Consider the following 25434-nt stretch of genomic DNA (forward strand, 5'->3'; position numbering starts at 1 on the left):
GCAGGGGATGGGGCTTGGTGGAGGTTCCCCCATGGTCCTCTTCCCCCTCCTCCAGTCCCCCCCCCCCACTTACCAGCAGAGTGCAGGTCCAGCTCCCTGTGGCAGCGAGGGGGGACTGCCTGAATCTCCGAATCTTTTCCGAATCAATTCGGAGAGCTTCGAATCCATTTGGACCTTGATATTGGTCTTCTGATTCAATTCAGATTCAGAAATTCAGCTGCCAAATCAGGCCGAATCTCCTCCAAATTGAATCAGCACCCAAAGATTTGCATAGCTGTAGTAATTACTTTGTGAAACTAATTGCCACAAGAGGTAGTGGCAGCAGATAGTATAGCCAGGTTCAAACAGGGACTGGAAAAGTTCATAATGATAGATCTATTAATGGCTGTTAAACAGAATGGCTGGGGATGCTTCCTTTGGCATCTGGTGGATGCTAGAGAGAGTATTGAATAGGGGATAGTTAACCTTAGAGATACCTGTTTTGATGCTCTCCCTGTATAACATCCACTTCTGCTGCTGGCAGAGACAAGACACTGGTCTAGATGAACCATTGGTCTGGCCCAGTTTGGCACTTCTTATGTTCTCATTGATTTCATAGACATTAGGGCTGGAAGGGACCTTGCAACATCAATTGGGTCCAGCCCCTACCCAAGGGGCAGGAAGTCAGCTGGGGTCAGATCACCCCAGCAAGATAAACATCCAGGTGTTTCTTAAAGGTATTCAGAGTAGGTGCTTGCAGGACTTGGGGGAGTCTATTCCAGACTCTGGCGACTTGGACGATAAAGAAGTTTTTCCTTATGTCCAGTCTAAAATGATCTTCCAGCAGTTTGTGACCGTTAGACCTTGCTTTCCCTTGGGGTGCTCTGGTGAACAGATGTTCTCCCAGTTCTTGATGCACACCCCTTATATACTTCTAGGCTGACACCAAGTCCTACCTGAGCCTTCACTTCTCCAGGCTGAAGAGTCCCATGCCTCTCAGCCTCTCCTCATAAGGCCTGTTCTCTTGCCCTCTGATCACGCCTGTGACTCTCCTCTGGACTCTTTCAGGCTTCTCCACATCCTTTCTAAAGTGCAGAGCCCAGAATTGGATGCAGTACTCCAGCTATGGCCTCACCAAGGCTGAGTAAAGCAGGAGGATGCCTCACCTAAATGGTACTAAATGTGTGGGTTTTGATTGAGATGCGTCGGTAGATGCAAGCCAGTTTTATTTGCTTTGCCAGCTGCAGCATTGTATTGGTGGCTCATGTTCATCTGGTGGTCAATCATGAGCCCCAAATCTCTTTCAGTCGTGGTGCTAGTGAGTGTACCACTGCCGAGCCTATAAGCATGATGTGGGTTTTTTGTCCCAAGGTGCAGCACCTTGCATTTCTCTGTATTGAATGTCATCAGGTTTTTCTCTGCCCACCTTGCGAGCCTGTCCATGTTGGCCTGAATTGTCAGCTCATCCCCTAGTGTGATTGCACTTCCCCATAATTTGGTGTCGTCTGCAAACTTAGCCAGTCTGCTTCTGACGCCCGAATCCAGATCATTTATGAATATATTAAAGAGTACTTGTCCAAGTACTGAGCCCTGGGGGATGCCACTGGTCACCATGCACCATGTCGACTTGGTTCCATCAACTATCACTCTCTAGATCCAACCACGAAGCCAGTTCCCCAGCCATCGGACCGTAAGGTTGTCGAGGCCACAGTTCCCCAATTTTACCATGAGCAATCTTACCTTGTCTGAAGGTATTTTATTCTGGAAAGCATGTCAAGGTGCCCTGCTGAATATTGCTCTATCACATCCTTTACATCATAAGGCCTCAAAGTTTCCTTGAATTTTTTTTTGTAGAGACGAAATTGTAGTATTCTGCACAGTAAACAGAACAATTACTAGCCTCTAATATAAATTGCACAATGGTCAGTTATAATGAAGGTCCCACCAAACAACCAATAACTATTCTTTGGATGATGGAGGATTGAACAAAAGTGAAATGCAGGGAATATCTAACACTACATCTCATTACAAATACATTTTGTATTTTTCTATGCATCATTAGTAGGTTAGATTTTCCTTGAAAGATACATAATAGTTTTCCTTTTCTCCAGTATCACCATGTTTGGACAAAGTCTACAAAAATCAGACCTGTATCTAGATGCTGCACAACTGAAGTACAGTAGACAATTTGTAAAAAGTATCATGAAATGACTTCATGCCTGATTTGCATATCAATTTCCAATATTATTTGATTAGGACTCAAGAAGCTTCTTATAAATGAATTACTTCCAGTTAACATTCAATTTCTGTGTAAACAGTGTAGAAAAAAAAATTAGATTTACATCTGATTTAACTTGCACAGAAATTAACTAACCTTAACCTGTACCAATTAATTTGCGTTGTACAAGACATGGGGCAGGAAAGAAAGATGCTAATTTAATTTTCTGTGTATATACGATGCAGACAATGCAACCATTGGGTTACTGTCCACCCAAGATACAATGAAAAAAATGGATGTAAAACAATGAATAAATACATCTGTAAAAAGATGCTAAAACATGCATGTTAGCTGGATTCAAACTGGTCCCCAATTTTGCATCCACAAATTTCAAGTACTTGTGGCAGCTGAATGAACTTACACATTCATTTTGTGAGAGGTGCAATATGAGAAGTTGTGAAAGAAGTCACGTGTAGAGAATTTTCCTTTTGAATCTATTGCTTCAGCAAATATGGACTAACTTTACTTTAGAGGAGAAAAAATAACAAACCATCAGGTTTCTTGACTATACACTAGCAGGGCTATTAGTGGTGTTAAAGAACATACATGAAAAGACAGACTTCCGAAAGGACAGTAGCATAATTTACAATGTGGACTTTCCTTTTCCATGACAACACAGATTTAAAATCAAAGTCTGAGTCAACTTTGAGTCAAAGTGTTAGGTGAGGTACCCTGTGTGTTCACTGATCTGGTACACTCATTACTTAAGAACAATTTCTGAACATAGAAATCAGGCTTTCTGCTCTAGCTGCCAGGTTGTTTCAAGAAATGGGGCCATCCTCCTTGAAGAGTCTCCAGGTGGAAGATGTACTACAGGTCCTGGAGCACTCAAATGCCTGCTGCTATGTGGATTTTCCATAGAAAATGACAGCAGTGGTATGAGAAATAAACAGCTGTCAACAGTGAGTACAAGTGCATGGAAAATAGATGCCTATGCACCTTCAGGGCCATTTCCTGAGAAGATTTGTGCAGAAATGTTTAGAGTGGGGAGGAAGAGGCGGTCACTTAGCTAATTCATCATAGATCCATACTATGTATTATTGAGTCATGGAATTGCCCTTTAACTCTTGGCCCCTAGGGAATACTTTTTGCACTGCTAAGCACTGGGTGTCTCATTGCAAATTGGACTCTGTCCAAAGGTAGGTCCTGGGTCTATTTAAATGTAAAAACAAAGAAGTAAAAGAGAGGAGGTCCAGGTCAACTGCAAAATGCAAATTCCAACCTTACCAAAGTGTGTCGCCTCAATGAGAATGAACAGACAGTTTGCATAACCCAACACAAACAAACCTGATTGTAATGAGGCATCATAATCGTTTTGGTCCAGCTGTTTGGGGAAATTGCTCTGTTTCTGCAAAATGGTTTGGTTTAACTGAATTTGCGTTTTCCAACAGAAGACTTTTGACCACCTCTGGCTATTTCTTTTCTATTATCTATCCTCCTACTCCACTTAAAAGAACCAATGACAGTGAACAGCACAGAAATAGTGGTGCAGTAGCGATCTCCTGTAGTTTAAACATGTAAAGTCAAAACAAAATATTAAAGTCAGTAAAAGAAAATATACCTGACAGCTCGGATAACTGTTTTCAAAGTGGGGATCATATCTTCCATGAGGAATTCATTACTGTCACCCCTATCTTCTTGCATGGGGTCCCCCGTTCCTGCCTCTGTAAAGCAGGCCAAACACATGTGTGCAAAAATCTGGCCACAACGTACAGGTTACATCAGATGGATACTAAGTAACATGACCCCTACTTTAATTTACATGATCTTGTAGTCTCCTGTAAACTCCTTTTCTTGTTATACTTCTCTCTTCTGGCCCATTGGCAGGCAAGTCACATCATTTGAGACTCCATGAACCAAACTTACACATGACGCCTGAGGGGATGGGCATCATACATGTTGGTGAATTGATGGGAGTGTATAAAGGATTCTTTTAAGTAAGCTTAGCATGAGTCTAAATAAAGACTATGGGGGCACGTCTACGTATGCATTAATGCACCTTTTCTAACGCATACTAAATTTAGTATCTCCAATGTAAGGTACTAAATGAATGCATGTTAGGCTGCACTAACACACAGTAGCACATTTGCACACTTTTTAGTGATGCTTGATGTGCAGCAGACTATTTTCCTGTGCATTCGCATAATGTAATTTTTTTTGTGTGATGCTTTAATGTGCAGCAGACTATTTTCCTGTGCATTCACATAATGTAATTTTTTTTATGTGATGCTTTAATGTGCAGTAAAATAGTCTACAGAGCATTAAAGTGCATATGTGGATGCATCCTAGGAAACTGAAAGAAAGTAAACCGTGTTAACTAGATCTCACTACATCCTCCTAGATGCACTTAGATTCACTGCCCCATGTTCTCGGATGCCCACGTTCACTCCAAGTGGATTCAACTGCACACACATCAATACAGCGCACTGTTAGTTTTAAGTAACTCATGCATCTTATGTGGAGAGATGTTCGGCTCAAATGCGGGATTATTTTCAAGCTCTTCCCCAAATGGTTAGTAAATTCTCCATGTATGGGCATGTAGTAGTTGTGTATGGCCGATTATTTTTAATGATGTAGCATGTTATTTTGAAAGTCATGAAACTTCAGAAAAGAGATGGAAGGGGAAAAACAAACAAAAATGGGAAGGCAGTGAAGAACTTGAGGGGGTAAAAGAAATCAACAGAGATGTGCTACCTTCTGAGCTTTGCCAAAAAGCGTATGCTTTCATTCGGAATGCAGTGCGGAAACGTTCCTTATTATTCAAGCCCACATTCTTAGGCTCTTTAGAAGGACTTTCTTCAATGGCATCTACATTCAGAGGGGTAAATAGCTTTCCTTTAGTATTGGTACCACGAACCCGATCCAAGAGACCCAGCTTTTGGCTACAAAATAAGCAAAAGGAATCATTTTTCCTCCTTTAATGCAGTTACATACTTTTAACTTGCTTTCATGTTGCTTTTAATATATCAGAACTTGAACAGCTATTTAGGATAGCTGAGGCTATGGGAATACATCAATATCTTTGTCACCAGCAACTAAGCTCATTAAGAATTGATAGGTTTTATAAGCACTGTAATATAAATGCTGCACATGTTACTATACGGCCGTACTAAGATTTCCATCAAATGCACCACGTTGCTTCTGCTCCATTAACGTGTCTGAAGTGCTAGCTTCATCATTAAAAAGACAAATGCCAAAATTTAGTTAGTAATATTGTCCGATGAGAAGGAACCTTAGTTTTTCCAGTTCGGTGCCCTCTAAGTGCTGGGTCAGTGGTAGATTATTACATGAATAACTTGTGCACAACCATGAATGAGAGAAGTTCTAATGTGCTGTGAACTAAAAATAAGTTATCAGCAAAACACTGGAGAATACAAAAACGTTCTTTCCTACACAACTGCTCAGCACATGGTATACCCGGACACCCACTTCTCACCCACCAGTCAATTCCACTCAATCCACAGTTGGAAAACTTATGGGGATGATCTTCTGTTCGCCTAAATGAGCATTTACAATATTTCAGTACCTTTCAGCTCTCTCATAATCCATCGTCTTGCCCTCTTGTGACAGTAATGACTTTCGATATTTTATCTTTCTAGGAGCATGCATTCATGGTAACCTTACTGGCACCAGATGACAACACTGATATTCAAACAAGTTACTAGCACTCCTATGGCAGCACAAAATTATCTGCCACACCATGTTTTCACTGAAAAAACACTAGAGGGATGTCTTCCTGGAATAATCAGAATAAGGTGGATCGTGGAAAAATGCAGAGCATTGAACTGAATGATATGCATCATTTGATATATGGGTATGTGTGTGTTTAGTTTTTATGGTACAATTGTTATATATATGGGGAAGTCCCCTAATGCAGGGGCGGGCAAAGTGTGGCCTGTGGGCCAGATCAGGCCTGTGGTGGACTCCATTTCCCAGCAGCCCCTGCCCATGTTGCTGTGGCTGGTTTCCATGGAGACCCCAGCAGTGGTAGGGCCATGACAGTGTGGGGCCAGGGTTTCCATGGAGACACTCCCAGAAGCACTGGCAGGGCGGGGAGCTATTCTGGGGCTGGGATCTTGTGGCATGCGGGCAGGGGTGTGCAGGCAGAGGATCGTGGCTCTGCCCCGGCTCCGGACCACACTGGCACCACTGCAAGTTCCCAGCCCCCGCTGCAGAGGAGCTCCCCACCCAGCCGTGTGCCCTGCCCATGCTGCTGGGGCTGGTCTCCAGGGAAACCCTGGCCCCACGCTGTCATGGTGCCACTGCTCCTGGGGTCTCCATGGAAACTGGCTGCAGTGACACAGGCAGGGGCTGATGGGAAATGGAGTCCAGCCACTGGGCAGATCCACCATTTTGCCCACCCATCCTACTGGCTCAACCCTACTATGAAAGGGCTTGTAACAGGTTGCAGGCTTGCAGCCTGGATCAATTAGCCAGCCCGCCTAAGGGCAATCAACCAATAACGAGGGGAAGTTGACTGGCTGACAGGAAATAAAGAGGCAGGAAGAGGAAGTGAGAAGAGAAAGACTTGGGATGAGGAATGGTTGCATGGAAAGCGAGGACTCCTCCAAGGAAGGAGGAAGATTTCAGGGTGAGAACTAACCCGTGCCTGCGGGCGTGCATTCTGGACTGCTTTATATTTTCTGCTGAGCTCGGTGGTGCAGATTAACCTAGGGCTTTAAAGCTTGTGGTGTGGGCCCAGAAAAGGCTGTGCTGCTGGGACTGGAGTTCAGATGTGTTTATTTTGGATTGCTTCTGCTTTCGGCTGAGCCCTGCGGAGCAGGAGAACCCAGGGCATCTGCGCCTGCACTGCTGGGCCCACGGAAAGATTGTGTTGCTGGAACCAGATTACAGGACTGGTTTAAAGGGTTCAAGGACTGATTTCAGTCTGAGTTGGGGGAGCTAGCCTAACTGAAACTCCATGATAGGGTTTTTACATCAGGATGTGGCATTATCCATATCAGGATGTTGCAGAGTTTAAATGAATGGCTACACAACTGTTTTTCTGTTAACATGATCATTTCCTACTGACTTCTGAAATGTGTATGGTGTGGCCTTGCTTGAACGGTGGTGATCAATGTCTGGATTTCACTGCAGAGTCTAAAAGCAATGCTTCAGATAACAAGGGAAGCATTCAGAAAGTGGATTTTGCCAGAGACAAAAAAGAGCTGGTGACTAAATCAGAAGTTGCCTACCACACCGTAAGTGAAGTTGTCTGAGACTCCGGTGTCTATACAGATTCCATTACAGGTATGAGCATCCCATTCACATGAGCCCTGAATCATTTAGTTAGCAGTCTTGCTTGGAGACTATATGTATGCACTGTATGCCTTCACTGCTACCCTTATCCATGGAGGGCACATAGGGGAAAGCAGCCCCAACTGCCACATAGTTCAATACAATGCAGAAGGAATCTATAGCACTGAGGAAGAAGGGCAGGTCATAGGATCTGCATGGAGAAGGCTGCCTTGAAGACCTCCATTTACTGCAAGGTGAGTAAAATATCATCTTTCTTCTTCAGGCCTTTGTCTACGCTCATCCAACCGCATGCATTTGATCAGCTGTTACCAACCTACTGAAATAAAGATTATAGGACTGTTCTTCCAAACTGGGCATCTGATCTAGAAGCTGGCTGGAAGGACTCGTGTTTAGTAAAATATAAGAATATTGTAGAGCTCCATTCAGCAGCCCTATGAATTTCTGAGATAGGGATACAAGATATGATAGAGATGTTACCCGGCACCTAGGTTTCCTCTAAAGAGGAAATTTTATCACAGAATAAGAGATTTGAATGTATTTTGGGGGCAGAGGTATCCAGCCATCAGATTTACCACTAAACATTATGAAAAGGCTGTGCCATTTTTAAAAAGAGTTTTCTTCTAGACAGGTAGAATGGCAAGGCTGTCAGTATTTCCAGATTATTAAATTAGTCTCATTTAGATGGAAGAAGTTCAGGGAAGTGTATAAATTGATGTGGATGAATATGTCAACTTGTCTGGGGCAGAAATTTCACATGTGTGTACAAGCATAACTGACCCTGTAAAACTAATCTGTCATCAAAGACTGCTACTCGTTCTACAGGCATAAGTTATAGCCCCTGGAAAGGCAACTCTGCAGAGGAAGGTGCCGCAGAATAGAATGATGAAGGTTCAAAAAGGGAGTTCTGGTAGGACATCAATACTATATTCAAGTCACAAGCAAGGAGTGATTCCTTCTCCAGTAGAAATAAATGGATCATTCCCTTTGAAAAGGAGCAACAGCATAATCTCACACATGGAGTACACCAGTGCAAGCTGCTACGTGATCCAGTGAAAGGAGATCTTTGGCTAGGAGCAGAGGCTTGTAATGAGCTGAGCCATCATGCTAAATTTCTCCTGAGAAAGTTATGGCCTGGCTGATACAGACTCCAAACTTGCTCCTATATGTTATACTGAGTGAGAAAAGGTAATGTGTGACTTTTCTCAAGTAAGTTTTGAGACTCAGGAACCAGACAAAGAGCAAATTGACCTTTTGAACATCTTTGGTAACCAGACAAAAAGAATGATCTGAGATCTAATGGCTGTTATGCCAAGGGTATACATTGAGTCTCAAGACCACCGGGCACTAGGTAAACACGGCTGGGGCCAGTGAGAACTGGTTGTGGTGGCTGTTACATGTGAAGGACACACATTTGCTTTGAACTGTGTGGATTGCCACCTGCAAATAAGTGTCTTGCAAGATGAGAACTGCCACACAGTTCATAGGATCTAGGAAAGAAATAGATGAGAAGGCTGAGATCCAAACCTGTCTCAATGAATGAACTGAAGATGTCTGAAATCCTGTATGGGGCACAGCCTCCCCTCTTTTTTTGGACTAGGGAAGTAGTGGGACTAGAACCCGTGTTCTCAGAAGGTCCCATTTTGATCATGTACTTCTACAAATTGAGCGCATCTGCCTGCAGCAGGCAGCCACGTGAAGGGGTCATCAAGGGGATTGCTGGGAAGAGATGGGATCCACCTGACAAAGAGAGGGAAGAGCATCTTCAAAGACAGGCTCACTAACCTAGTGAGGAGGGCTTTAAACTAGGTCTGCCAGGAGATAGATAACGAAGCCCTGAGGTAAGTGGGGAAGCAGGAGACCTGGAAGAAGAGCAAGCAGGAAGGGGCAACAGGGGAGGTGGTCTCATACTTCCTGAGAAATCAGAGCAATCAACTAGTTACCTCGGTGTCTGTACACAAATGCACGGAGCCTGGGAAACAAGCAGGAAGAACTGAAAGTCCTTGCACAGTCAATGAACCATGACGTGATTGGAATAATACAGACTCGGTGGGCTAACCTGCATGACTGGAGCACTGTCCTGGATGGGTATAAACCGTTCAGGAAGGACAGGCAGGGAAGAGGAGGAGGAAAAGTTACAAATGATGTAAAAGAGCCATTTGATTGCTCAGAGCTCCAGTATGAAACTGGAGATAGGCCTGTTTAAAGTCTCTGGATTAAGGTTAGAGGAGACAGCAACAAGGGTGATGTCACAGTGGAGGTCTACTATAGACCACCAGACCAGGAGGAAGTGGTGGATGAGGCTTTCTTCAGACAGCTAGCAGAAATTTCACAATCATAAGCCCTGGTTCCCATGGGGGACTCCAATCACCCTGACATCTGCTGGGAGGGCAATACAGCAGTGCACTGGCAAGCCAGGAAGTTTTTGGAGAGTTGGGGACAACTTCCTGGTGCAAGTGTTGAAGAACCTAACTAGGGGCCGTGCTCTTCTTGACCTTCTGTTCACAAATAGGAAAGAATTGATGGGGAATGTGGTAGTGAATGACAACTTGGGCAGCAGTGACCATGAGATCACTGAGTTCAGGATCCTGAGGAAAGGAAGGATGGAAAGCAGCAGAGTAAGGACCCTGGCCTTCAGAAAAGCAGACTTCAACTTGCTCAGGGAACTCATGGGCAGAATCCCCTGGGAAGCCGGTCTGATGGGGAGGCGAGTCCAGGAGAGCCAGCTGTACTTTAAAGAAGTCTTACTGAGAGTGCAGGAACAAACCATCCCAGTGTGCAGGAGGACTAGCAAGTATGGCAGAAGACCAGCTCGGCTTAGCAGGGAACTCTTCAGTAAGAGTCCCAAAAAGGAAGCTTATAGGAAGTGGAAACTTGGACAAATATATAGGGAGGAGTATAAAAGCACTGACTGGGCATGCAGGGATGAAATCAAGAAAGCCAAGTGCAACTGGAGATGCAGCTAGCAAGGGATGTGAAGGGTAACAAGAAGGGTTTCCACAAGTATGTCAGTAGCAAGAGGAGGGTCAGGGAAAGTGTGGGTCCTTTACTAAATGGGGGAGGCAACCTTGTGATAGGGGATATAGAAAAGGCTGAAGCACTCAATGCCTTTTTTGCCTCAGTCTGCACAGGCAAGGTCAGCTCTGAGACTACTCCAGGTAGGCAGCACAGTTGGGGAGGAGGGGAGCAGCCAACAGTGGCAAAAGAACAGGTTAGGGACTATTTAGAAAAGCTGGATGTGTACAAGTTCATGGGGCTCCATGGGATGCACCCAAGGGTGCTGAGGGAGTTGACTGATGAGATTGCAGAGTCACTGGGCATCATCTTTGAAAATTCATGGCAATCAGGGGAGGTCCTGGATGATGGGAAAAGGGCAAACATAGTGCCCATATTTAAGAAAGGGAAAAAGGAAGATCCAGGGAGCTACAGACCAGTCAGCCTCACCTCAGTCCCTGGAAAAATCATGGAGCAGATCCTCAGGGAATCCATTTCTAAGCACGTGGAGGTGATTGGGAGCAGTCAGCATGGATTCACCAAAGGAAAGTCATGCCTGACAAATATGATTGTCTTCTATGACAAGGTGACAGGCTCTGTGGATGCAGGGAGACTGGTGGATGTGATATATTCTGATTTTAGCAAAGCTTTAATATGGTCTCCCACAACATTCTCACAGGCAAGCTAAGGAAGTACAGGCTAGATGAATGGACTGTAAGGTGGATAGAAAACTGGCTGGAGCATTGAGCTCAGAGTAGTAACCAATGCCAGTTGGCAGCTGGTATTAAGTGGAGTGCCCCAGGGGTCAGTCCAGGGGCTGGTTTTGTTCAATGTCTTCATCAATGGAAACTGGCATAAAGGGCATCCTCAGCAAGTCTGCAGGTGATACCAAGCTGGGGGGAATAGTAGATACGCTGGAGGGTAGGGCTAGGATTCATAGTGGAGGACTGAGCCAAAAGGAATCTCATGAGGTTCAACAAGGACAAGTGCAAAGTCTTGCAATTAGGACAGAGCAAGCCCATGTACCAGTACAGGCTGGGGGCTGACTGGCTGGGCAGCAGCTCGGCAGAAAAGGACCTGGGGGTTACAGTGGACATGAAGCTGAATATTAGCCAACAGTGTGCCTCTGTTGCCAAGAAGGCTAACACGCATACTGGGCTGCATCAGTAGGAGCATTGCCAGCAGATCACAGGCAGTGATTAGTCCCCTCTATTCAGCACTGGTGAGGCCACATCTGGAGTAGTGTGTTCAGTTTTGGGCCCCCCGCTACAGAAAGGATGTGGACGAATTGGAGAGAGTCCAGCAAAGAGCAACAAAAATGTTTTGGGAGCACATGACTTCTGAGGAAAGGCTGAGGGAACTGGGCTTATTCAGTCTAGATTAGAGATGACAGAGGGGGGATTCAATAGCAGCCTTCAACTACCTGAAGGGGAGTTCAAAAGAGGATGGAGCTGGAGTGCTCTCAGCAGTGGAAGATGACCGAACAAGGAGCAATGGGCTCAAGTTGCAGCAAGGGAAGTTAGGTTAGAAATTAGGAAACATTTTCTCACTAGGAGGGTAGTAAAACATTGGCACAAGTTAATCAGACTGGTGGTGGACTCTCCATCCTTGGAGGTTTTTAAGACCCGGCTAGACAAAGCCTTGGCTAGGATGATCTAGTTGGGGATGGTCCTGCGTTGAGCAGGAGGTTGGACAAGGTCCCTTCCAACCCTAATTTTCTATGATTCTATGAAGGGACCAGGTATTAGGGTAAAGTTAGGATAGACTATAGTTGAATCCATTAACCCTGTTTAATAACTGGTAACATCCAGTTGTCTAGTCACAATAACAGCCTATGATTCCGCAAAAAGGAAGAAATTGCTACAAGTTGGGATATTTTTAAGCTGTTTCATAACTCTTTTTTTGAAGCACCAAGTCTGCATAGAGAAGGGATATAAAGAAGAGGATGGCATCATAGCAGTCCCCTACAAGGAGGAGTTTGTGAATAGGGAACAAATAAAAGATGGCACAGAGGTGGGGTTGAAAATGCAGGAAGAGTGTTACCTTCCTGCATAGGCTGAGTGACCATGGAGAGGTAAGAAGGAAGAAGATTTTGGACAGTTTTGACGTAGAGAACAAATGTCTTAAGATCCAGCTATGCAAGCAAGGCTTTGCAGTAGCAACAGGGATCAAAATGTTGAAATATGGTGAGTGAAGTTAGGAATCTGGATAACTGGCCTTGGTTCAAATGGTACAAAGCACATGCAGATCCCATGAGCTTGCATACTCAGGTGTTCTGAAAACCTGACCACAAGTTCAGACACCTGAATAAGGTTTTTGCTGCCTAATTTGAAGAATTCAGGGGCCTGAGCTCTCAACTGAAGGTTTCAATAAAGATGGATCCAAACAAGAAAACTCAGCCTGAGATGTTCTTAAGGCACAGGGGTACTCAACTGCCCACTCTTGGTTTGAGTTGGTCTGGTTTCCAGAACTTTTTAATTTTGATTTAGTCAGACTGAGTGTTTTCCTGGGTGCTGGCTGCTGAAGTAGCCTACGGCAGGGAGTGAGAGTGGAGTACTTCCTTTAATGTCCATGGAGGTCTCAAGGGGAGGAGGGAAACTGCTTTGGATGTGGGCATGAGCTGCATGTTCGTTATATATGGCCTTAGGTCTCCCCCTGCTTCACTCCTCAGGCCTATGCAGATACTGGATGGACTTCTTTCAACTCTCCAAAATGAACACATTACAATTAGAATAGTGTACACTGTAAATTGGGAATCCCTTTTAATAAAGACAAAAACTCTATTATTATCAACAGTATGCAGTCAGAAACATTATCTATTCAAAGCTATGGAAAGAGGTAAATGTTGGGGCTGGACCTTTAGACTCTCAGAGTTGTGTTCAATGAACTCCTAAGAGCCACCACCTTCCTTAATAGAGCAGCAGGAAGCACTAGTGATCCTGCATGAGTCTACAAGAGTGTTACCGTAAAAAAATGGAAGTATATTGGGACAGAACCATCCTACAAAGAAATCAGAAGACTTATCTCAGGATTGCTTTTAAGTTTCAGGCTAGGAATCCCTGTATCAAAATATTCCCTTTCACTCAGCACACTGAGCTGCCTGTTCGCTAAGATAATCCCAACTGCACATGTCCATAAAAGTTTTTGGTTTTTTATTTATGTTAAGTAATATAATCCAAAATGCTTTCCAGATCTCCTTCAAGGGAAACGTTCCACCTTTGAGGCACATGAATTTATAAGCGGAATACTGCCCCTGAAGTTTATTGTTAAGTTCTCCATTTTGCTTCTTTCCCCAGTATTTTAGACGTGGCAAGTGAAATGCTGATGAAGAATCCCCCTCCTAATAGCCAGACTCATGGTAAAAGACTACAGTTACAACGCAAATACTGGAAAGCGCGGTAGGTACAGCAGTACAATATTCAGGAAACCATTTGCGAGTTCTCTCCGACAGAAATGCCACTCAATCTGCATAGTCCATCGTGTACTAAAGGGCTCCAAATTTCTTGATAAACTTGGTTAACTGTCTTCAGAAAAACAGTGGGCAACATTCTCAGTTCCAGCTGATAAACTGTGGATCTATTAAAAAAAAGGCCTTGGAAACATTGATCTTATTACACAATCTCCTTCATGAAAACAGCATGCGCATGGGGAGTATCAAAGTATTAAGGCATGCGGAAATCACACCGTTCTTCATGATCATGACTAGGGCAGTGGTTCCCACCTACTAATAGATTTAAATCTGCTGGTAATTCAGGGGATTTGGGAAGCTCTCTTTCCCCTCAGATGGCTGTCGTGCTGCAAGTTGCTCCCTAAATTGAAAGCCTGATTTGGTGGGCGGGGAACTCCTAATAAATGTCATTGCAACTCTTGTGCCTGATGTGGTTAAAAGATCAGGACCTTAATGATGAATGTGTAAAACCTCTTCTCTTACTAGCCCGGACACATGAGCACTGCCTACCTCCTACTCATTTCTATACATATTCTAATTTTCAACAAGATCTGATCTGTTCTAAACATTGACCTCAGGCAAAGAAGCAGAGTCCCAAGTAGGGAACATCTCATGCCCAATGTGGACATTTGACCTATGGCTGCATGGGAGGTAGGCAGATGTAGTATAGAGAAGCTTAGCACAAAAGACCCAGTGTTTAATTCAGAAGTAGAGGAAATATTCTATCCTATTCTTGCTTTCAACCTCCACTGGAGTATCTGAGAGCAAAATTTGGTTGCTAGATATAGGGGGAAGTAAAGATTGCTGCTGCAGCTATTTTACACTTGCCCAAAGAGTGGGAACCACTGAACTAGAAAAACAGCTCCAGAATCTATCATGCAAGAGAATAATGCACTGTCATCCCGTCATGCAAGTCAGGCACTCTCCTCTGTGCTTTTTGTCTAGCCAACTGTACTTATGCAAGAAGAAAAATAGAGTTGCTCCTGAATGGTGGCTAACTGAATTCTGTCCCTTATATTTAGAATCATCCCTCTTGCCCCCACAAAGGATATTTTAATTTATGTTTTAAATCATTTTTGCAGTCTTCTTTTCTAAATTCTTTGGTTGCCTCAAGGCAAAGGAGCCCAAAAGCATCCATGCTTTTCTCCACTTTTTACTACATTAGCATTTGTAGTTATATGAGTGAGTTTAGACCTGAGGAATCAAACCTGTTATAGTAGAGAGACAACAGGGTAAGATTTGTAGTGTTATTCAGCTTTTCCCTGACTCTTTCCGACTGAAAGCAACAGGCTATTGACATCAATGGGCCAACACTGAAAATCCTAACCTCCATAAATCCATCCAGTGCACCGTAGATGAAGGCATTCTATATATTGTCTTTGTGATCGTTGCATGTAACTCATGCTTTAGGTTTCCAAAGCACTTCAAACATTAGCCAATCAACCCTCCCCTTTCCAGAAGTTAAGAATCGCTGTACTCTACAGAAGGCCAAATTTAGAAGAAAACCTATGCTCAGCCTTAGAACCATTAGCTATAACTTCTGCCATTGATAAATCACATCTACAGTGGAGGAGCCAGGAGCAGAATGGTGACCCTTCTGCCCAAATTTGTAGGCTTCTAACTTTGGAAATACGAATGACTTCTTTGGGCTCCTACTAGCAGTTATAGTAAGTCCCTCATCCTCTTGGTATCTCGGCTTCTACAGAGCAACCTCATTCATAGATTCATAGATTCACAGATGTTAGGGTCGGAAGGGACCTCAATAGATCATCGAGTCCGACCCCCTGCATAGGCAGGAAAGAGTGCTGGGTCTAGATGACCCCAGCTAGATGCTTATCTAACCTCCTCTTGAAGACCCCCAGGGTAGGGGGAGAGCACCACCTCCCTTGGGAGCCCGTTCCAGGCCTTGGCCACTCTAACTGTGAAGAAGTTCTTCCTAATGTCCAGTCTGAATCTGCTCTCTGCTAGCTTGTGGCCATTATTTCTTGTAACCCCCGGGGGCGCCTTGGTGAGTAAATACTCACCAATTCCCTTCTGTGCCCCCGTGATGAACTTATAGGCAGCCACAAGGTCGCCTCTCAACCTTCTCTTGCGGAGGCTGAAAAGGTCCAGGTTCTCTAGTCTCTCCTCGTAGGGCTTGGTCTGCAGGCCCTTAACCATACAAGTGGCCCTTCTCTGGACCCTCTCCAGGTTATCCGCATCCCTCTTGAAGTGCGGTGCCCAGAACTGCACGCAGTACTCCAACTGCGGTCTGACCAGCGCCCGATAGAGGGGAAGTATCACCTCCTTGGATCTATTCGTCATGCATCTGCTGATGCACGATAAAGTGCCATTGGCTTTTCTGATGGCTTCGTCACACTGCTGACTCATGTCACACTGCCGACTCACACTGCCGACTCCCTTTCCCTTTCATTCATGCACAAAGCTACTACCTTACAAACCCTTCATTTGTGCCCTATGGACCAATCACCCTGCAAGACACTAAGCTGTTTTGGGAGGTGTTGAGGAAGTAAAAAAAAAGGGTAAGTTGTCTACAGATTATTTTATTATGCTTGGGGAATGGAGAGAGAATGATGGCAATGAGTTACAGCAGAATGATATGAAAATATTGTGGGGGGGGATAAAAATACGAGTTACAGTTTAGGGAAAAAAAAACAATTTCTATAATGATGCATCTAAGCACCTATTCTGAATATTATCTACATTCAATGGCACCCACTGTCCATTTGCAGGAAGGCAGTATATAAGTGCTTACAGTCAGCGGCCACAGTACAGCAGGGTGCTTAAGCATGTTTAACTTATATTCTTAAAGGAGTGGTACATGGTTAGGGACCTTGCTGAATCTGACCCAAGACTTTGGGGCTCTGCAAATACACCCACAAGTATGTAGTCTCATTGAACTCATATGCAAAATTACTCACATTGGATAAGACAAGACGGTAGATATACAGCAACAAGATGTTGGTCTTGTATGATCTTTTTCCTCAGTAGATCTTAAAGTGCTTTACAGAGGAGATTGTATCATTATTCCCATGTTATACATGGGGCAAACTGAAGCAGAGCAGGCAAACTGCAGGCCATCGACAAAGCCAGGAGCAGAACTCAAGTTTCTTGAGCCCCAGGACAATGCTTTATGTTTCAGGCCACTTGACCTCCCTTACCCCGTTTCAAATATTGCCAAATTATGTACTAGATATTAGCTTTCCTCCCTCACCCCCCCCCCCTTTTTTGTTAGATGAACTACCATGGTAAAAAAAAGTGCAGGCAGAGGATGGCATGCAGCATATATGAAAAGAGAAAGGCTCAGTTATTACTTGAAGGTATATACCTAAGTTTTCTGGTGAGGCTTGATCCAAAGAATGACTCCCTACTAAACATGACATTACTGTAAAGTGAAGAAGAAGTTATTAAGATGAGAGGTTAATGGTTATCCATGAAAAGCTGCATGAGAAAGAATGGAAACTGCCCTTCATTTGTATTTAATGTAGTGTGCATTCAGAGATCGACTTTTTACCCCTTTCTATTTTCTCAAGGTCCATTAATAGGAAGTGCTGACAGAGCCATTTCCCAACTCTCTTCACAAAGCTTCATTTTATTTTTGTTATCTTATTATTACTGGCAACACAAAAATACACTGCATTATATTCAATCTTGTATAATGACATAATAAGGAAACCTACATAGTTCTTGTCATCCAAGGACCTCAAAACACGTGCCACAGAGGCATGATTATTATCAACTCTTTTATGGAAATACGAAAATAGAAGTGATCTGTTCACAGTCACGCGGTGATAAAACCTGGGAAAGAGCCTGGGTCTGGTGAGAGCCAACCCCACAGTCCAGCCACTGGACAATGCTCCCTAGTTAGCCAGAAATCTTACTGACTTTGAGTATAGACTGGGCAAGTTAAAAACTCTATGAGCTGGTCTCCACCACTTCAGCCACATGCCAGGGCATACCTCTGTGGGGCACGCGACACCCACGACATGTCTGCTGCCTGCTAACGTGGGTGACACCTTTGTGGGGAAAGCTCTTTTCACAGGATCATAGGAAAGTAGGACTGGAAGGGATCATGTAGTCCAGCTCCTTGCTTAAGACAGGAGCATTCCTGACTAAGCCATCTCAGCCAGATGTTTAATCTGCCCTTGAAACTTCCTAGGGATGGGGATTCCACAACTTTTCCGGGGTAGCTTGTGGCTTTTGCCCCTAGTCCTGTCCTCTATGAGCACAGAGAACATGTACACGTGCAGTGCCACATAAAGGCAGGTACACAGGTGTTTCAAGGTGGAGTGTATGTTGTGTGCCTCGTGGTGGCATTAAGGCAATGCGGACATGTCCTGTTAGACCTATCCATGATAGCTACAGGGCTTATTTGCAGAGATGCTGAGTATCCACAGCTCTAGCTGATCTCAGTAGAACATCCTTCTGAAAATCGGGTCCACTCATACAGAGAGAAAACACGGGGACAAAATAAAGGGTGCGTTACCTATAGCAGAAACCCACAGAGCATTAGCAGATGGTTTTGAAAACATTTGTCAAATGAATAAATGCCAGTTGAAGGGGATACAGAACGTCAACTGCAAATGCACCCCAGAGTGCTGTCCCCATGGGGGCGTGCTCTTGGGGAAGGAAGAGGCCCTGCAGAGCATCCTGACGGAGCTAGGCTGCGCAGGAAAAAGGGGAGGGAGGAAGTGAATGCTTCTTTCTAGAGCAAAAATGCTGTGTGACAACATGCTCACCAGTTACTAAAAACTCAGTACTTCAGGTGCTAAGGAAGGCAAAGCAAGTGAGCAGGACTTCTGGCATGAAGCTCTGACCTGGTGAAATCCTGACTAACGAATAAAGATTAAGGCTCATCCTGGACCGTGTAGATGCATAAACTACAGGGCGGAGGAACTGTTCTGAATATAGCAGCAATAGCAATGTGCATCCAAGCAATCTGACCGCATCAGGAACGACCACCATGGGTCTGAGACTTAAATCACAGCCAGATCTGCTCTTCATCCAACCATTCCACATAACTGCCTAGTTTTAACCTAAGGGGAAGGTCAAATCCAGTAACATTTTGGGATGCCACTTTATAAAAGTATATCAACCTTCTCTCACTATATTCCAGGCATCCTCCATAGTGTATTGGACCGTCCCACTCCGTCACTATCCCGGGGCTTCCTCAAATAGTCTATCCACAGAGTCAAATCAAACTGCTATCCTATCCTAGATCCCAGGGGTCTCAGCTTACACACTCCTCAGCCTGACTCAAGTTCCTCTTTTCATGAAAATGAGAGGAAGGTGACGCTGAGATGATGTCAGGGGGCCCAATCCTAATGCCACTGAAATCCTACAGAGCTTTGCTCTCGACTTCAATAGTGGCAAAGCTGGGGCCATATATGAGCTCACCATAAAGCAAGGCCTCTGCTTTAATTTATAAAGTAGTTGCATTATGATGTATTCCCCCTGGGGGAGCTGTGGATTGACTCCTACTCACTTGCTCTCCAACATCCAAATCAGCACTGTTGCTACCACTTTCCCAGTAAGAGTTTTACCGGTGCCAGGAACTGGAGACAGAATGTGCTGACTGTACTAGGAAAGCATGACTTGATTTTCCACTTGTTCCAAAGGAATATTATAGGGGAAATGTACTATCCTCTTTATTAAATCTAATTAGGAAGAAGAGCAACTTAGCATTTTGGATTGCACAAATTGTAATAAAAAAGAACAATTAACAACCAAAACCAACAACAGCCATGGCCACCTACCAGTCTACTTTGGAGAGTGTTTAACTGCTTTGACCCAGTCCCCATTTCTATAAGCTGCCTGGCAGTAACAAATGACAAATCAGTCATTATCCTGCCTTTCAAAGCAAGGATAATTCACTGCCCAGAGAAAAAAGGCATCCCCAGGTGCAACTTTCAAATCATGCCTGTGAGTTAAAGGAGAAGTCTATACTGACCCAGCATGCTGCATCCTCCCAAGCCACAAACTTCATAGCTGCCTTTGTGCTTGGCTCAGTCCTGAAGGCCCGAGCAGTGCAGGCACAGAGGGACAGGCACAGCGCTGTGCTGCTGCCAGTTTGGGAGGTAGCGTGTGTGCAGAGCTGGCACGGCGGGTCTCAACACAGCATCTCTGGCACCACGCTGACGTGGTATAGACATACCCTGAGAAACCTAGGTCTAGATTCACAAAAAGACTTGAGGTGCCTAACTGTCAGTTGTGATGCCGCCACCCAAAATTCAGACCCTCAAAACCACTGCTCAGCTCTGACCTGATCATGGAGGTGCCTGCAGTGCTTAGAGTCCAGCCACCTAAGTTTCTGCTAGTAAAATTTTCTACATTTCTGCAGCTAAGCGTACCCCAAATGGCCAGAATCTGGACAGTGCCAAGGTAGTTGGTGCTTCCTTAAGCCGTATCTCCATCAGGATTCATAGCCTGGTATCTCGCGGATGATTGAGATGGCAGGGGCACCCTTTCCTCCAGTAGCTAAGTGAATAGAGCTAGTGAGGATGCAGGACACTGAAAAGTAAACCCCTCCTGTGCCTGAGAGGACTTGGACCCCCCTCACTCACCACCCAGGAGTGTGTTCAAACCACAAGCTAATCTGGGTGGGGATCTCTCAACCACATTGCAGAATGGACTTAAATATTCCCCGAGGCATAGACTGCAACCCAGATCACCTCTTCCTGAGCCAACGTCTAAACCGCTGAGCTATAAAGTCACATTCACACACAAATGATCCCGCACTATCTCATTCTTTGGACCAAAGAATATTTAATTATTTATTCAAGTTAGAAAAGGTTCACCAGGGCACCCAAGTCCTCTGAGGATCTTGCTGCCAGCTGAACTTCAGTAAGACCTATGGGTATCAGTGACGGTCGAGCAGCTTTAGAAATCTAAGCCTCAGCGTCAAATTGACAGGTGCTTTGGAAAATGTTTGCCTAGTGTACTTGTGGTTTATCAGTGTCTTTAAGGAGCTGCTGTTTAACTGGGAGTGACCTCTGGGACATAGTGTGACTCTCTAATATCATGACCGTACACCGGTGTTGAAGAAACTAGCTTTGCTTCACATCGGGGCTGTCCCATTGTCCACCAAAATGAAGGGCAGTCTTTCCACTGACCCCTGAGAGTTTTAGAAAAGACCCTGGGATCAGCGGGACGCTCTTTTTAGGACTGCCAAAGAGCTTGGTTATCCTGAATTTCCATCCTAACAACATATCACACTTGTTCTCCAAAAGCGTGTGAACACAGTGAATTTCAACAGTCCTGATCCACGATGACAAGATATTGCTTTGCTCAGAGCTTATCCATCAATGCTAAAATATTGAGACCCCTCAAATTCTCCCAGTCACAAGATGAATGCCCCAATTATGACTGAGCTGTGACTGTGGAGTGTAACACAAGTCTACTTAGGTCTTCTTTGTAGACAAGCAGTTTTTAGACTTATTACAGTCAGCAGTACCTTAGATGTTTGCATCTTGGACTCATTATTAAATAAAAGAATAAAGATATCAAATGGAACATAAGATGGGCAAATTGTTTTATTTAATATTTATCTATTCATTATTTTAAGTAGCGTATTCAGTTCATGGCATGTAAGCATACAGGTAAAACGTGAACTATAACTCATCCTTCAACAATTTCATTAAAGCAATGATAATAGTGACAGTTACATACCTCGCAGTGCCATCCAATTGCTCCTTTCTTTTAGAGGACAGAAAAGCGAAAGCAATAGGAAAAAGCAAGGAGAGAAAAAGTGGGTGTTAAATTCAGAATGGGTTTTTTTGCTGGAAATGCTGTAGAGCAGGGTCTTGCCCTTTCTATTCGGTGACCCTGCATCACAGCAGAAAAGAGCTGTAGCAATTCCTCCCTAACTAGCCATAAAAAGGAAGGTAGATGTGAGCTCCTGAAATCAGTCTGTAACCCCCTAGCTTCCAGCCCTCAAATGAGCAGACAGGTCTCCTGAACAGGTTCCAATGACCTGCAGAGCACCTGTTAAGTTGGAAATTTTATTTGAGACTAGTTATCGCCCATCTAAACTTAAATGGATGAAAAAACTAGCAACTCCACCACTGAGTCCAAACTCACAATATTCAACTGCTCTAATGAGACAGCTGAGACGTCACACACTGAACGAGAAGCTGAGGTCAACAACCCCTTGGGAACCAGTTTGACTATGTTAGTGAAGAGTATCAGAAGTTTGTCTGGAGTAGCAGGGCGGGTAAGAAAAGCAGAGAAATTACCTAAGCCCTAAATAAAGACTTCTGAGTATTTTTCCTTCTTGAATATTAAGTTTGCAATATATTCATGGCCAATCCTAAAGAAAGATTTTGAGATGACATAAAATTGTGAGTTATTCTTTCACTACTGGAAATGTGATTTGTTTCACATTTGAAACCAACAAGTTGAGAAGGAAAAATATATGCTGTCTCCCAACTGATTTTCAGAAATACTGGGAGAATGATACCTGCCGCTGTTTACCAGCACATCTGAAATACCCCAATCACGTCTGAAGTATTTAGGCTTCTCTTCTAGACATTACAAGCACTACTGGTATTTTAAGTACACAGAATGTCGCTGAAATCAGTAATAAAAACAATTGTTTTAAAAGGTGTCCAGAGTAGAAGCAACAGCACATTGCTAGGTATAGAAACAAAGGAGGTTAGCCGTGTTAGAAAGATTTGTAGCACCTGACAAAGCAGGTTGTTGCCTATGAAATCTCATGCTTCTCTTTAGTAGTTAGTCTCTAAGGTGCCACCAAGCCCTAGCTTCTACCCAGGTATACGAAGTGGACCATAACTATAATGTTTAGCAAGGTTATGGACCTTTTAATTTATAAATCATAAACTAAGGAAAGAGCATTGTTCTCACTTTATAGGAAGGGCAACTGAGGCACAAGGTACCTCAGGCCTACATCTTAAGCACGGTGGCCTTGGCAACTATGCTCAAAACGGATGCTAGAAGATCAAATAGTCAGAAGGCAAAAGAAAAAAAAAAGGAAAGAAAAAGAAAGAAAGCTCCCACCTGGAAGTCTCCCAATTAAAAGACTCAGACTCTACAACGCTGACCCCTAAAAAAAGGCTACCTATTTGACCCTAACAGAAGGGTTTAGACATCCATCCATTGATCCATCGATCCATCCATTGATCGATCCATGAGATAGATAGATCGATAGATAGATGTCTAAACCCTTCTGTTAGGTTCAAATAGGTAGCCTTTTTTTAGGGTCAGCATTGTAGAGTCTGAGTCTTTTAATTGGGAGACTTCCAGGTGGGAGTTTTCCATGACCAGAGCTTTCCATGACCAGTGTATGGTCATGGTCATCTATAGAGATAGATAGATAGATAGATAGATAGATAGATAGATAGATAGATAGATGAGTTTGCATACATTAATCAGAGTCCACTTAACTAACCAGAGTCCACTTAACTAATGCTTGCAGTGCTACCTGTTTGCCTAATTGGGACAATTTTCTAAAGGGAAGATTTATTTTAATGCCTCTAGATAATGTCTAAAGGACACATACATTACAGACCTTCCTTTAAATAGGTAAGCATAAATCTCCCACTCTCTTTTGCTTAGTTGAGGTCGAGGTCAACATCGCTGTGATAGGTTCAGTACAAGAATTTAAGAAGAACAGCACTCCGTTCTGGTATGGCTTCCAAGTCAGTTGCTTTGACCTTAATTATTATTTTCATTAGCATTGCATATCAACCACGTCTCTTTAAAACAAACTTCTCTCCCAGTTCAGTCTATTTTAATGTGTTCATAGGAAGCCAATCTTGCTCTTTCCACCTAGTCATTTCTATTGAATAGCCTCTAAAATAAGGGAATCTACCGTGCTGGGGTGGAGTCCAAAAAGAACATCTTTATAGACTTATTGAACATCTTTTCTTCTGAAAAGGAAACATTATATGCAAAATCTATAATATGTCTACTTAAGCTGACATCTTTTTCTGGCTCATAAGCTCAGTGAATTTGAGGTCCACATCAAAGTTAGAAATTAGGAGACAAGCTAAAATGGAACTTGGATATTCCACAGGCATTCTCTCTACATGATTTCAGCATCAAAGGTACCCATCTTACAAAACCAAAACTGGTTTTCTAATTGCTGGCTCAGCAAACTAAACTCAGACTCTGAAATGTGAAACGAGTTCTTCAGTAGACAGCTTCCAGAATAGTCAAAACAGAACAGGATCCAGCTTACTTTCCCATAATTGTAGTGCCTCTGAAAGGCTAATGAAAATAAAACTGTTTTGGCCAATATAAACTAGATAAATAGAATTTGGGAGACATTCAGGAATTAGACTGTCATAGACTGGCAAAATGTGTGCGTGCATGCTTGTGTGTTGTATGTTTGTATATGTTCACACGCTAACATATTCATACCCACTTTGCTGAACTTTACAACTACATAGCTTTGCAGCAGCTTGTGAAATGCACTATAAATTGCAAAAAAAGGGTGGTGCTTTTACACTTGCTTTTTTCATTACTGCTGCACATTAATTCAATTTCTAACGTTATTTTTGCATATTCATTTCCAAAGAATGTTGCTATTTTATTGACGTAATCTCTTCTATATGAAAATCCAGTTCTCCAACCCTGTCAGTAGCACTTTTACTATGTAATAAAGATTACAGACCCCAATCTTTGATGAGAGCCAGGAGAAAAGACTGCTAATTTGAAAACAGAAATGTAAGACCGTTTCCCCAGTGATAAGTACCTACTTATCAACACCGATAAGACTTTACAATTATCTTTCTGGCCTCTAGGGAACTGCATTACCATCCTCAATATCAAGAGATCAATGTACATTAAATGATTTGCAGTAGAACAATAAAAAGGTAAATTGGCGAGCAACAGAAGACTGACATGGAAACTAGCTTGTACATCAGAAGTCCTTTGATCTAAAACTCCACTCTAAACTGCGACTGATGACGCTCCCTTGATTTACACCAGCAACATGGAAAAATCACTGACTTATCCACATACATTTCACATCCCCTGTCCGGTCTGGGATTCTACAGACTTACCTGAAAAATGGAAACGATACAACTGATTCATAAAACCTCCAGGTAGCGACTAAATCAATCCTGTTAGGGTTAGTAGCATAGTATCTCCAGGCAGCCTGAGTAACACAAAAAGAGATATTGTTAGTATTTGGAAAAACAAGGTTTACTTTTGCTTAAAAGTGAATGTAGCTAGTTAATCTTCCACTTTCTTTCAATGAAAAGGACAGAGCACATGAGAAGTGAGTTTCTGTATTGGATTATTTTATAGCAATATTGAAAGTTGCCACTAGATGGTGCCAGGGTTCACATAAAGATGACAGAAAAAGATGTTCAGGACAGTGGCACTCAAAAATTCCTCCCTGGGGCATACATGGAAAGCTACTGTGTGTTGCCCATTGTTTTCAAACAGCTAAAGAAGGTTACATTTTACCAGTCTTGTTTTAGTCTGAAGTCTGACAAGGTGCTTCTGGTTTGGC

At 43.4% G+C, this 25434-nt stretch overlaps 1 protein-coding gene across 1 annotated transcript in view; it reads right to left on the reverse strand.

Annotated features, from left to right (window-relative positions):
- The window catches only part of KCNQ3 (potassium voltage-gated channel subfamily Q member 3), a 55587-nt gene that overhangs the window by 12363 nt on the left and 17790 nt on the right, over positions 1 to 25434 (reverse strand). Inside the window, exons 8-12 of the mRNA XM_006021992.2 lie at positions 24980 to 25074; positions 21624 to 21650; positions 4952 to 5139; positions 3819 to 3921; positions 1720 to 1851 (exon numbers count right to left, since the gene is read on the reverse strand). Coding sequence (XP_006022054.1) covers positions 1720 to 1851; positions 3819 to 3921; positions 4952 to 5139; positions 21624 to 21650; positions 24980 to 25074 — 545 coding nt within the window. The remainder of the gene's footprint in view (positions 1 to 1719; positions 1852 to 3818; positions 3922 to 4951; positions 5140 to 21623; positions 21651 to 24979; positions 25075 to 25434) is intronic.

Source organism: Alligator sinensis, unplaced genomic scaffold, assembly GCF_000455745.1.
Source record: "Alligator sinensis unplaced genomic scaffold, ASM45574v1 scaffold651_1, whole genome shotgun sequence".
NCBI lineage: Eukaryota > Metazoa > Chordata > Crocodylia > Alligatoridae > Alligator > Alligator sinensis.